General features: G+C 54.4%; 1 protein-coding gene across 1 annotated transcript in view; it reads right to left on the bottom strand.

Annotated features, from left to right (window-relative positions):
- Positions 1-13683, bottom strand: part of SPTB (spectrin beta, erythrocytic) — a 125339-nt gene that overhangs the window by 52765 nt on the left and 58891 nt on the right. Inside the window, 6 exon segments of the mRNA XM_050956656.1 lie at positions 2857-2947; positions 3126-3328; positions 4873-5629; positions 11140-11277; positions 11827-12697; positions 13406-13556. Coding sequence (XP_050812613.1) covers positions 2857-2947; positions 3126-3328; positions 4873-5629; positions 11140-11277; positions 11827-12697; positions 13406-13556 — 2211 coding nt within the window.

The following is a 13683-nucleotide window of genomic DNA, read 5'->3' on the forward strand; positions in this document are numbered from 1 at the left end:
CGTGAAAAAGAGGGGGACAACAATGAGGACTTTTGTGGAAGAGAGACACCAGGAGATGCTATAATGGTTGTGAAGGAAACTTGAAAATGTGATCCAAGTGTGATTGATGCAATGACATCTGCCTGTGTTTGCAGAGAGCCTGAGCCCATCGCTCTGAGGGGGGAGAGCTGCCCCAGGTGTGACCAATGCAGCAACTCTGCCTGAGTCTGCAGTGAGCCTGAGACCGGATCATAGAAACAAGCTACGTCTTGTCAGGAATAATTCTAAAGCCTTAAAATCCACATGTAAACTGCTTAGAAGGAAATGGACAGCCTCCTCTTCCTTACATGGACCTGCCTTTCTTGTGGCTAATAAGAATCAGAGGGGCAAAAGGCCACCAGGGACTGAAACGAGAAGATTAGAGTTAGAATTCCCACCTCCAAGAATTTGTTTGGAAAAAATGGAAATGGCAGTAGATCCCTCTGGTTCACATGAAATCTATGGACACTTGCTCCACTGAAGGGACAGTCCATCCCTCCTCATCCATGGTGCAAACCTACCCCAATGAGCTGCCAAAGCAATGTTCTGAACAGAGCTGTGCAGAGGACGGACATTGTGTTTCACCAACGTGATGCTGGCATTTGGCTTTGTTCTGATTAGGAACAAAATCTGTCCATTTCAAAATTCTCAGCCAAAAAAAAAAATCTGAGGGAAAAAAAACACATTTCCAACAAATTCAAACATCTTTTGATTTTGCCTTCATTTTATTTGAGAATATATGAGCTAGAATGTAAGCTGGGGTCTGAATGAGCTCTCTTCTGCCTCCTATTGATGAAACGGAGGAGGAAACCTCAGAAGCAGACTGTATTTGCATAGACACACCTCCTTTGCCAAAGTGAGCAACACACAGACCGGCTTTGCTAACGTGATGTATTTTGGCTGTTTTAGGTTAAAGTTCACTCAAGTCTTGTTATCCTTATTAGATCTTGTTATCCTTATTAGATTACTGAAAGGCAGAAGAACTGTACGTAACATGCCCTAATTGAGGCAGTCACCATCACTTGTAGAGCATGGGGTAGTGAAGTGAATCCCAGTGAAAAAACAAGGATAGGGACAAATGTTGCTATGGGGGGGTGGATTTTATTTAAAGAGTGCTGGATGTCATTGGCTTTTTCTCCAGTAATTAAAGACAGAGATGATCAAGCTCAATATTCTCTCAGTTTAATAATCATTAGAGCTGAAATTGCTGATAAGTGGGTGGGAGAAGCCTTAGACCTACAGAGGAGAAAATGTTCTGCTAGAAGTCAACCCAGAGGACAGGGTAGGGCAGTGGGGTTCCCCACTACCCAGTGAAGTCACCAAGAGTTGGGTTAGGTGGTGGAGTCTCAGAATGTGGCATTGCAGTGTATGGCAGTGCAATAAGAGAGGTAGCAGCAGCAGCAAACCCTGTGATCACTGGGCTAGGGGCTGTGACACTGGAGGACTAGACCAGACCAAGGACGCACCACAGCAGAGGCAGTGGCAGCAAAGCCGCTGGCGGAGGCATCACTTGCCAAACCACCCCCAAGGGCTGTGGTGAAACCTCCCCCCCAACCCCCTATGTTAAAGCGATATTCCTCTGCTGGACTTTTACACCACAAGGTGGGAAACTGAGGCAAAGGACTATTGTCCAAGATACTGTGGGGCACTGGTGTACAAACTTTTCCAGTCATGCCCCCTCTTACCTGTAACAGAAGCTGTCTGCGTGCCCCCAACCCCCATTACTGCAACCCCACAGTGGAACTTGGGCTGAAGGTGGAGTTGGGGGCGTAACTGGGGATGGGAGAGGAGCCAGGGCTAGAGGCGGAGATGGTCTGCGGATGGAGAGGGAATGAGGGCATAGGCAGTGTGACCAGGTGTCCAGTTTTCAACTGGAACACCCAGTTGAAAAGGGGTCCTGGAGGCTCCTGTCAGCACCACTGACTGGGCCGTTAACTGTCCGACTGGCAGTGCCACGCGGGGGTCTGGCAGGCTTCCTGCTAGCCTCCACCACACGGCTCCCGGGAAGCAGCTAGCATGCCCCCTCTCCAGCTCTAATTCTGATTGTCACGCCCAGGGGAAGCAGGGAGAGTCATGGAACAGGACAGGACTGGTGCTAGGGGTTTTAGCGCCCTAGGCACACAGCAATTTCGCCACCCCGCGCCCTGGTCCGTGGCTCTGGTGGAGCTGCTGCAGTGGTGCCTGCGGGAGGTCCACCGGAGCTGTGGGAGCAGCCGACTGTCCGCAGGCACGACTGCGGCAGCTCCACCGGAGCCGCGGACCAGCGGACCCTCCGCAGGCACGACTGCTGCCCCCTCCGGCAAAATGCCGCCCACCAATAATCCTGGCGCCCTAGGCGATTGCCTAGGCTGCCTCAATGGAAGTGCTGGCCCTGGAACAGGAGAACATCTCTCCTGGCCAGCAGTAATGACGCGTCCAGCCATAGGCTCCAAGTTTTCCCGGCGCCGGTGGGTGCTCACGCCCCACCTGCCCCCGGCCCCACCCCCATTCCAACCCTTTCCCCAAAGTCCCCGCCCCAACTCCGCCCCCTCCCTGCCCCTATTGGACTCCTCCCCAAATCCCCACCCCAGCCCTGCCTCTTCCCCAAGCACGCCGCGTTCCCCCTCCTCTCCCTCTCTCCCAGCCCTTGCTGCCACAAAACAGCTGTTTCACGACGGGAAGCTAGGGGGAGAAGCAGCGTGCTCAGGAGAGGAGGCAGACTGGAGCAGAGGCAGAGGTGAGCTAGGGCTAGGGGGCGCAGAGCTGCCGGTAGGAGCAGAGCACCCACCAATTTTTCCCCATGGGTACTCCAGCCCCATAGCGCCCATGGAGTCAGTGCCTATGCATCCAGCAGCCTACCTCCTGGCAGTTTTGCAAGAAGCTCTGCAGGTCGTGATTGTCCTTCAGCAGAACCAGCACTTCCTTCGCTTTACCCACATTCGTCCTGGACCTGGAAAGGAGAGAGGACAAGGAGGCTGATAACTGCTGCAGCAGCTTGTCTCGTTTGACACGCGCTATCAGCCCATAACCACCGGGGAGAGAGCTATCTGCCAGCGGAGGAATTGGACAGCATAGCTATCGGCAGGTTCCCGGGGGCCCCCTCGTTGATAGGATGCGGTTCAATTTACCTCTCTTGTATGACCTGGGCCTTTTCATTAATTTTGTCGGCGTAAATATTCCCGTCCACCACCAGCTTCTCGCCGCTTTCCACCGGCCCTGTTATCTTCTCCTTGTTGGCCTCCATGGTGGCCAGGAAATCCTCGTATTTCCGCAGGGCAGCTTCCGACGCGTCCAAGGTGTTCGGGGGCTCTATGTGAGCCAGGGTGTACTCCTGGAACGGAGGGCGGGGTGGGCGTGGGAGGGAGAGATGTGATTTAGCAGGGTCTGTAGCACTCGCCCTTCCCCGCTCCCCACACTGCTCCAGCCACGCCTGGGACATGCTGTGTTCCAGGAAGGATGCTGCATTGATAAGACCAAGACTAACATGCTTTGAACGCACGGTGCTGGGCCTAGCCATCTCCAACATAGTCCTTGCTGTAGCACCTGGGTTGGGTATCCATGATGCTCCTGAGCCACGTGTAACTCTCCAGGGCACGGCACAGGGCTTTTGGCACTGGCCTGATGTATGCAAATGGACCAGTAGCATGAGAGCATCCGCCACTGACCTTTCCTGCCAGGCAAATGGGGGCTGGGGAAGGAGGCAATCGGTCAAAATTAGCCCTGGTGGTGCAGGCCCAGGGAGTTACCCCAAGGATGGATTCACCATGTGCCCGAATCACAGCGCAATGCTTACCGGTGTGCTGGGATCTCTGCAGGGGAGGTGATCAGAATGGGCCATGAAATCAAGGGGTCTCCACTATTGCATTAGTACAGACGGGTACTGCCTTAGGTCACAGGGGATGCAGCATTCTATCTCGGGTCTTTATCTGTGCCCCGGCACCGCTGTGCCTTGGCACCTCCCAGTCTTTACCGTGTATATCCTCAAGCCCCTTCTGTGCCCTAGGGCAGTTATCCCCATTGGACAGATGGGAATGGGGCCCAGATTGTTAAAGGCACCGAGGTGCTGCTGCACTGAATTTAGACTCCTAAGTGCCTAATTCCCCTTTGAAGATTACAGGCTCCTAAATCAGCTTGGCACAATACCTTTAAAGATTGAGGCCCAAGGGAGGTTCCCCAGGCCACATGGGGAGTCTGGGAGAGAACAAAGAATTGAAACCAAGTCTCCCAAATTGAAACCAGGTCTCCTAGCCACTGGGCCGTCTCACCTCACCAGAGCTTACTTGTGTGACTGACTGGGCTGTGCAGTACAGATCTAACAGGCCCTTCAAACTCTGCCAATGAGCTGATGCACAGAACATTGCTCCCTTGGCGCTCTGCATCCCGGACAGACCCCGGGCGTCGGCGGGCAGGATCAAACCTGGGACCTCTAAAGTTTAATGCATGAGCCTCTACCGCCTGAGCTAAAAGCCACGTGGCACTTAGGTAAAGCTGTAGCAGACTCATCAATCTCTGGGTGGGCTCGGTGCTGCTAGAAGGGGACAGGAGGCATGGGTTACATCAGCAGAGGGGAAGCGAGGTTCGATTTTCACAGTTCAGGTCTATTAAATGTGAAGGAACAGTTATAAACATCGGTAGCCTATTGCAAGAAAGGCCGAGTGGAAATTCAGAAGCAGCAGGGTCTAGTGGCTAGGGACTCAGGAGACCTGGCTTCCACTCCCGGCTCCACCATCTGCCCTTGGGCAAGTCCCACCCTCCTTCTGTGCCTCATTTTCCCCCTCTGTTTCTTCAGTGACCCTGCAGGGCAGCGGGCTCCCAGAGCACTGGGACAGTGATGCATATCATCATCATAACAGACAGATGCAGCCGCTTCCCTACCTGATTGCTCAGGATGACTTCGGCTTGTTTGCCGTCCTTGAGGAACTCCTGGAAGCCCAGGCACTGGGCGAGGAACTTCTCCCGGCTGTCCCACATCTTGCACAGGTCGCTCCAGCCCATCTCCACGCCCTGCAGCCGTTGCTGCAGCTGCAGGTACTCCGGGTCTGTCTGCCCGCGCGTCACCCCTTCCCCCGTCTCCTTGACATTGCGGTAGTCGCCCTCATGCCGGTCGATGTCCTCCTTGATGGCGGCATGCTCCTGTCGGAACTGCTCCGCCTCGGCCAGGGAGCTGGGCACCTCTTCCGAAGCCACGGTCTGCTGTGCCTTGAACAGCCAGGCCTGGAAGTCATCCAGGTCTTGCAGGAACTTCTGCAGCCTGCTGGCCTCCCCGAGTGAGGCCTCCTGACTCTGCAGCGTTCTCTGCAGCTCCTGCCAGAGGCCATTGATGGTGGTCAGCTGGCTGTAGATGTCGGAGGCCAGGTCAGGGAGCTCCTCGGCCAGCCGGCGGGCCTCCTCCTGCAGCACCCCCAGCCGGGTCTGGATGGTGGCCAAGTCGCGCTCGATGCCGTACAGCTTCCTCTGGATGGCGATCACGCCCGCCAGGTCTCTGCTCATCTCCTGGGTGGACTGGATCACTTTGGTTTTGTCCAGGATCCATTTGCGCGTCTCCTCGCAGTCCATGCAGTAATTGTGCAGGCTCAGTGCCAAGTCCACCGCTTTCCGCCGCTGCCCCACCTTCTCCTGGAACACATGCCACCTGCAGAGGACACAGCAGAAGCCTCACGGAGCTGTCTTAGAGCCCCTGGTTCATGAACGAGCCCTGCCCTGTGTGAGAGAGCCAAGGAAGAGAGACTGGGAGAGAAGGGCTTCAGACACTCTGGCCAGAGCAGTCAGTGTCCGCAAACCCAGACTCTGTAGGAACTCAATTCATGCTGGCTGTCTTGGCAGGGATGGCACCAGCCCCTGAGACTCCCCAACCCTAATCTGCTGGGCCAGGGCTGACCGCAAAGTGGGGCAGTGCTGGCTGGGAAGAAAGCATAGCCAGGGATTGCAGGGGTACCCATCCACAGGCTGCTATTCAGCCAGGCCGCCCATGCTCCCTATCTGAAAGGGCAATGCCAGACCCTAACAGAGAGTCTGGCAGCCCCCCACCCCATCCCAGCTGGCCATGCCTCTGAGGCCTTCCTGCCCTTCCTATGAGGCTGTGAGGGCCCTGAGCTCAGGGAGTAGAGGGGAAGGACAGAGTTGAAATGGAGAACCCTGAAAAGGGCTGATTTGCAGAGTGGGAGAGTTCAGCCCTGTGTGAAATCACTTCAGTCCCTTCTCAGGTTGGGCTCTCAAAAATGGAGGCATCAAAATCCGGACGGTTGGTTGTCTGCTAAGTGCCAGGACAATGGAAGTGGGGCTCGCTGAGATACAGGGGCTCATGGCAGCCATGACACACTGTCCTGCCCCAGATCAGCTCTGGGTTATCACACCTGGCGTCCTTCATCTGCATCAGTTGCCGGGCTCGGCCCCACGCAAAGCACACGGCTCATATCGAGATGAAGGTGGCCACTCACACGGTCCTGGAATGCTAGATGTTTTGGGACTTCCAGGAATGTGTGAGCCCACCCCTGCCGGCCTGATGGTGCATGCGAGGTCACACCGCATGGGGATGCCATTTTTAAGAGCCAGAGTGGGCAGAATGGCATTCCCCCACCCAATACTGGACAAAGCCATGTCCGGTTTTGTCCCAGTTTAACACTGGATGAGTTGCCTCTTTAATTGAAACATGCGCCAGCACTGGGTGGGGCCTGGTGGGCGAAGCCCCCTGGAGAACCAGGCATTTGCACCACAGCAGCTCTGCCGTTGCTCAGGCCTGGTTCTGACCTCACTGATTTGTGCGGATCAGAGTTTGTGAGCACACAGGAAAATGCCACACGTCCGCGCTCATGCAGCTGTTGTAAACGCTGGCATTGAGCGACACAGAATGGAATTCTGTACTGAATCTAGCGGAGGAAGGGAGAAAAACCAGTGGCTGGAAATTAAAGCCAGACAGATTCTAATTAGAAATGATGTTCACTAGAGGGGGTGGTGACCCATGGGAGCAAACTGCCAAGGGAAGAGGTGGATTCTCCATCGCTAATGTCTTCAGATCAGACTGGAGGCCTTTTAGGAAGACGGGTTAGCCAAACACCAGTGACCGGCATCAATACAGGGGCAATGGGATGAAATTCTCCAGCCTATGCTGAGCACTAGGTCAGAGCTGGCAATAAGATGGTCACTTCCGGCTCTGAACTCTGTGTCCAGGCCCTATTTGACCAGGCGGCCTGCTGGGAATCACGGCCCTTGGGCAGTAAGAATTCTGCAAGTGCAGGTCAAGCTGGGGACAGCTTTCAGAAGCTGCATCCCATTTTCAAAGGTGACTAGGTCCCACTGACTTCAATGAGATTGAAGCTGCTAAGTCACTTCTACAAATGGGGTTTTGAAAATGTTCCCTGACTCGTCTCTTGCCTGGGGTTGGCTGTGTCTGGAGCTGGAAACATTTGGCTTCTCAAGAAGGGAGATTATTATTTAGAATCAGAAACTGTTGGTGTCACTTGAAAGCAGCCTCTGAGCGGTGTCTCTCTCTGGTGCTGGGCAATGAGAGCATCAAATAAATATAAAATTTACACATGAAAATGGTCACACTGGGTCAGAACAAAGGTCCATCTAGCCCAGTATCCTGTCTTCCGACAGAGGCCAGTGTCAGATGCCCCAGAGGGAATGAACAGAACAGGGAATCATCAAGTGATCCATCCCCTGTCACCTATTCCCAGCTTCTGGCAAAGAGAGGCTACGGGCAGCATCCCTGCCCATCCTGGCTAATAACCACTGATGGATCTATCCTCCATGAACTTATCTAGTTCTTTTTTTAACCCTGTTATAGTCTTGGCCTTCACAACATCCCCTGGCAAAGAGTTCCACAGGTTGACCCTGCATTGTGTGAAGAAATACTTCCTTTTGTTTGTTTTAAACCTGCTGCCTATTCATTTCATTGGGTGACCCCCAGTTCTTGTGTTATGAGAAGGAGTAAATAACACTTCCTTATTTACTTTCTCCAAACCAGTCTCCTCCTTAGTCGTCTCTTTTCCAAGCTGAAAAATCCCAAATTTATTAATCTCTCCTCAGACAGAAGCTGTTCTATACCCCTAACCATTTTTGTTGCCCTTTTCTGAACGTTGTCCAATTCCAATATATTTTTTTTCAGATGGGGCGACCACATCTGCACAGAGTGTGACGTTACACCCCATATTCTTCATAGAAATACTGTTATGATATGAATATGGCATAACTAAGGTATGTTTTATGCAAGATGGGTCACGTGAGGTATCATTGAAAAGGGTATGATTTTCTGAATGTGTTTATCCAAGTTGTATGCATGTATCATTTCTGTATCCAAAGTCAGGAATACTGTGTATGTAACCATTATAACTGTGTGGGTATGTGATTGGGAAACACCCATCAGACAGGAAGCAATCAGCCTTAATGGTCATTAGGAAAAGACAATGAGTCTTCGAAGATATGGATTCCCCCATCTTCCCAGGAGTTCCTTCCTGTGGGCCTTGCAAATAAACTTTGTCTCATGGTTGCCCTGACACTGCAGGGTCACGTGATAATGTCACCTGGTACAAAATACCACCTGGGACACTGCTGGTACTTTTCCACTGGAAACAAAGGCTTCCTGCCTTCTGTAAATTCTATTTAAGGCTGGGAAGGAAGGCACTCAGGACTCTCCTCCATTGCCTGCCCAGGAAGGAAGACTGCTAAAAACACTTGAAGGGAAAAGCAGGGGTGAGTCCAGGCTGTGAACATTGGTCTAGCTCAGGGGTGGCCAACCTGTGGCTCTGGAGCCGCACGCGGCTGTTCAGAAGTTAATATGCGGCTCCTGGTATAGGCACTGACGCCAGGGCTGGAGCTACAGGCAACAATTTTCCAATGTGCTGCGGTTGCTCACTGCTCAACCTCTGACTCTGCCACAGGCCCTGCACCCACTCCACCCCTTCCTTCCCCCTCCCCTGAGCCTGCCATGCCCTCACTCCTCCCCCCCACAGCCCCCTGCACACCCCAAAACAGCTGATCAGGAGGTGCAGGGAGGGAGGAGGAGGCACTGATTGGAGGGGCTGCCAGTGGGTGGGAGGCGCTGGGAGTGGGGAGTTGATGGGGGGCTGCTGACGTATTACTGTGGCTTTTTGGCAATGTACATTGGTAAATTCTGGCTCCTCCTCAGGCTCAGGTTGGCCACCCCAGTCTAGCCTGTAAAGAGATATAGCTGGAACTCTGAGCTGCAGAAACTCTACCAACCTGCCTAAAGAACATTTAGGGTGAGAAATTACTATGTGTAACCTGTTTCTTTAGTGTATTAAGGTTACTTGCTCAGTAATCTGCTTTGTTCTGTTTGCTGTCCCTTAAAATCACTTAACATTTACCTTTTGTAGTTAATAAACTTATTTCTTATTTATAATATAACCCAGTTTGTGCAATTCATATCAGGGATGGGGCGGAAGCTTTGCATATCTCTTTCCACATTGAGGGAGAGGGCGATTTTTATGAGCTTGTGCTATGCAGATTTTATCTATACGGTGCAAGACAATATTATTTTGGGTTTATGCCCCAGAGCGTGTGTACACGTGAGTGCTGGGTAAATCCCCGAGCTGATTCCTGCCACACAAGCTGGTGTCAGTGTCTCTGTGTCCATTTGCAGCTGTGTATGTCCCTACCTGTGTGTGCTGGGGAAGGCTTGAGGGCCTGGCACAGCTAGGACAGGGTGAGGAAACCCAGGCTAGTGGAACGGGCGGAACGAGTGGGACCCCAGCACATCAGGTGGAATCCCAGATGGGGGGTGTGATGAACTAGGAATGTTCTTAATGTTTTCTCCAAATACTATGTTGGTGCCTCAGTGTCCCCACGGCAATTCTTAAGTATCTGGCAGAGCAAAGGGCCAGTGCACCTAAATGCCTGACACTCTGTCTCCTAGCAACTGATGGCCTGGGCCCCTCCTCTGCAAAGGTGCCAGCTGAAGGTGTTGGAGACAGAGAGATCAGGTGACCTCGTGGCCCGGGAAAGGAGCTGAGCAGAGAGGAGGGGCTGGAGGGGGTTGTTAGTCTGGAGCTGGCTGAAGGCAGACGTGGGGATCTGGCTCACTGCCCCCCAGAATGGACCCGGCCGAGGGGTCCGGTTTGCTGTACCTACAAGCTCTGTTTTAGACCCTGTTCCTGTCATCGAATAAACCTCTGTTTTACTGGCTGGCTAAGAGTCAACGTCTAACTGCAAAGTGGGGGCGCAGGACCCTATGGCTTCCCCAGGACCCCGCTGGGGCGGGCTCACTGTGGGAAGCGCACGGAGGGGCAGAGGATGCTGATGCTCCAAGGAGAGACCCAGGAGGTGAAGACGTGTGAGCTTCTTGCCCTGAACAAGTCTGCTCCAAGGGAGAGGAGGTTCCCCAAAGTCCTGACTGGCTTGGTGGGGAGCAGTTCCAGAGCATTGCCCCGTGACTCCGTGACAGGGGGTCCAACCCGTCACACACAGTATGCAAGATGTGGGCCCACCATGGATTTATATGGGGTTATATAGCAAGTGATGCATCCACTGTTATCCAGTCCCAGTGACTGGCAGCCAGAGGCTAGGGACACTCAGAGCATAAGGTAGCATCCCTGACCACATTGACTAATAGCCATTGATGGACCTGTCCTCCATGAACTTACCTAGTTCTTTTTTAAACCCTGTTATAGTCTTGGCCTTCACAGCATACCCTGGTAATGAGGTTGCCTGTCTGTTGTGTGAAGAAATTCTTCCTTTTGTTTGTTTTAAATCTGCTACATGTTAATTTCATTTGGTGACCTCTAGTTCTTGTGTTACATGAAGGGGTAAATAACACTTTCTTACTCACTTTCCCCACACCAGTCATGATTTTATAGATCTTCCTTAGTTGTCTCTTTAACAAAAGTCCCAGTCTTTTTAATCTCTCCTCCTCTGGAAGCTGTTCCATACCCTTAATCATTTTTTTATGCCCTTATCTGTACCTTTTCCGATTCTAATATATCTTATCTGGTCCTTGGGATCCTAGCCAAAGGGAACACAGCCAGCATTAGGATGGGGGATGCCCACTGTGGTTTTAGCATAAGCACAAGCTGAATATGCAGCTCCTGGAGATAGGATCGCTGTGAAGCATCCAGTCAGCCGTGTCCCGGACAGGCAGGCCTGGGACACAGCTAGTGTGGCTAGCACAGAGGGGTGGGGTGGTACCTGGTGATCAGACGCTCCTGGCACTGCCTGATGCGGCTGCTGCGTGGGTGCCCGCTCTCGACAAGGCTGGCGGCTGCGCGGTTGACGCCGTCAATCTGGGAGGCTAGCGTGCTCATCTCCTGCTCCAGGATATCAAACCTGCAATCACACAGGCAGCAATTTGCAGGGCAGCACCGGGACTGCTCAACTCTGCAGCAGCTGTGCCTCAGGTCCCCTCCCTGGGTGAGCTGGGCACAGGCCCAGGGCAGAAGGCCTTCCCCACCGCCTTCCCTCTGGTGCCAGCGTGCCCCCTGGGAAAAGTGCCCAGAGCCCTGCGTCAGCACCGACAGATGGAGCAGCGGCGCTAACGCTGACAACGACATGTGATGCTTGTGAGCAGAGCTGGGGTGGGCTAGGAATGGGGCTGGGGCTGTAGCACACAAAGCAAGGCTCCGTGCCCGCTGTTGAGCACAGAAAGAAGGGAGCCAAGGGGGCTAGGAGCCACATAACCCCTTCCAAACCATGGGCACTGCCGGAAGGGTCAAAGACTGACGCGCTGGAATAAGGAGAGGCTGCCCCTGAAGTGGATCACCTGTGCTTCACAACCCCAGGTCCTACATGTATCTAGCTAGGTGAGGGTCGGGGTTAGGGTCAGGGGGGCAGAGGGAGAGGGTACCTGGCTGTCCCTGATTGTGGTAGCCCAGGTACCTGTGCTGCACTACGTCCAAGTCCTCCAGCGTGTCTGGGATCTCCATCTGCTCCAGCCACTTCTCCTTCTCACTCATCCAGAGCTCGCAGGCGTCCGTCTCACTGAAGATCGTGTAGAGGTCCAGAGCATCCTGAAGCTTCTGCCTGCGCAGCTCAGCCAGGGACACCACCTCGGTGTAGAGGGCCTGGATGGCCTGCAGCCGGTTCTGGAACTCCGGGGCGCCCCGCAGCTCGGCCGGGAAGCTCTGGGCCTGCTGGCTCAGGCTGTCCATCACTCTCTTGTTGTCCGCCACCTCATCCAGTAGGTCTCGGTGCTTCCTGACCAGGGCCTGCGTGGAGGACTCATCGTGGCCCACCTCATCGCTGGACACCAGGCGATGGGCGTCTTGCAGCCAGGCCTGCAGGTCGTCCGCGTCCACCTGGAACTGGAAGAAACTCTTGGCGTCCTGCAGGTTCTTCTTGCGGAATGAGGCCAGCTCCTGGAGCTGAGCCCACAGCGCCTTCACCTCCTCCATCCTGCCTCGGATCTTGGAGGAGTCAAAGTGCTTCTCGGCCACCATGTCTTCCCCATGCTGGATGGTTTGACGCAGGTGGGTGCATAGGCCCCGCAGCTCGTCCTCAAAGGCCTTGTGCTTCCGCTGCAGGATGAGGAGGCTGGTCAGGTCTTTCCCGTAATCCAAGGAGGAATAGATTTGCTCCTTCTCCTTGATCCAGCTCTCTGCCTCGTCCAGCTCCCAGAAGAACTTCCACAGGCGCTTGGACTGCTCCAGGCGAGCCTTCCTCTCGGCGGCCATCGCCAGCAGCTCCTTGTGGCACAGCTCCAAGTAGTTGACGCGGTCGCGGATGACCTTGGGGTCGCACGGCCGATAGCCTGCGTGGGGGAGGGGACAGAATGGAGGCAGCTTTAAAGCATAAAATTCCATCACTGAGGGGGCCTCTTCTCTAGATCTCAATAGCCATCCCGTCCTTCACACCGCCAGGGTGGGGCAGAGCTCTCGAGTTAAGGCACAAATGGCCACCCCTCCCCACTGATTGTCAGCCCCATGTCACAGCTGGGGCCCAGAGAGACTAAGGCTGTGTCTACACAGCCGCGGGGAGGGGTCATTCCCAGCTCTGGGGGCTGACAGCCCCCTCCTCCCCCAAGGCCAGTGTACCAACGGAGCTGGGGATCCCACCTCCCAGCTACAGTGTAGACGCACCCTAAGTGCCTTGCTGACATCATGCAGCCAGCGGCAAAGCCAGGAACTGAACCCAGTCTCCCTAGTTCCAGGCCCTCTCCCACTCACAGAGCTCCCTCTGGCCAGGCGAGTTTTCAATGCACTGGCCTGCCCTGGGAAAGTAAGAACACAGCCAACTTTCGGCCCTGGGACCTGCAACTCCTCACCGGAGGGGTGTAGACAAAAGCCGAGGCACCCAGGGAAGGGCAGAACAAGCCGAGGGCTGGCATGGGGCAGGGTTGAGGAGAAGTGAGAGTGATGACAGGCCAGCAGCGGGGCCCCTTTGATGGGCTCTCTCCCAGCCTCATCCCCCACAGCCGGCCCCGCTGGCACGAGACGCGTTGCTCGCCGCTTCCACATACCATCACCGTTGGCAAACGCAAGGGCCGCCGCGCTCACGGCGCGCACCTTCTCCACCTGGAGGGCCATGTCAGCTTCCAGCAGCTTGTGCTTCTGCAGCAGGTCCTCTGCTTCCAGTAGGTGCTTGCCGAACTCGGGCGATAAGAGACGTGCCTACGCAGAGCAGGGCGAGAGGGCGAAAGAGAAGTTACGTTTCCTTTCCCCAGCCCTCGCCTGCTGTGCCCATGCCACAGGGCCTGCTTGGCTGGTGTGTTTCCCAGACCCCTGCTGTAGAGTCTTG

Source organism: Gopherus flavomarginatus, chromosome 5 (assembly GCF_025201925.1).
Source record: "Gopherus flavomarginatus isolate rGopFla2 chromosome 5, rGopFla2.mat.asm, whole genome shotgun sequence".
Taxonomy (NCBI): domain Eukaryota; kingdom Metazoa; phylum Chordata; order Testudines; family Testudinidae; genus Gopherus; species Gopherus flavomarginatus.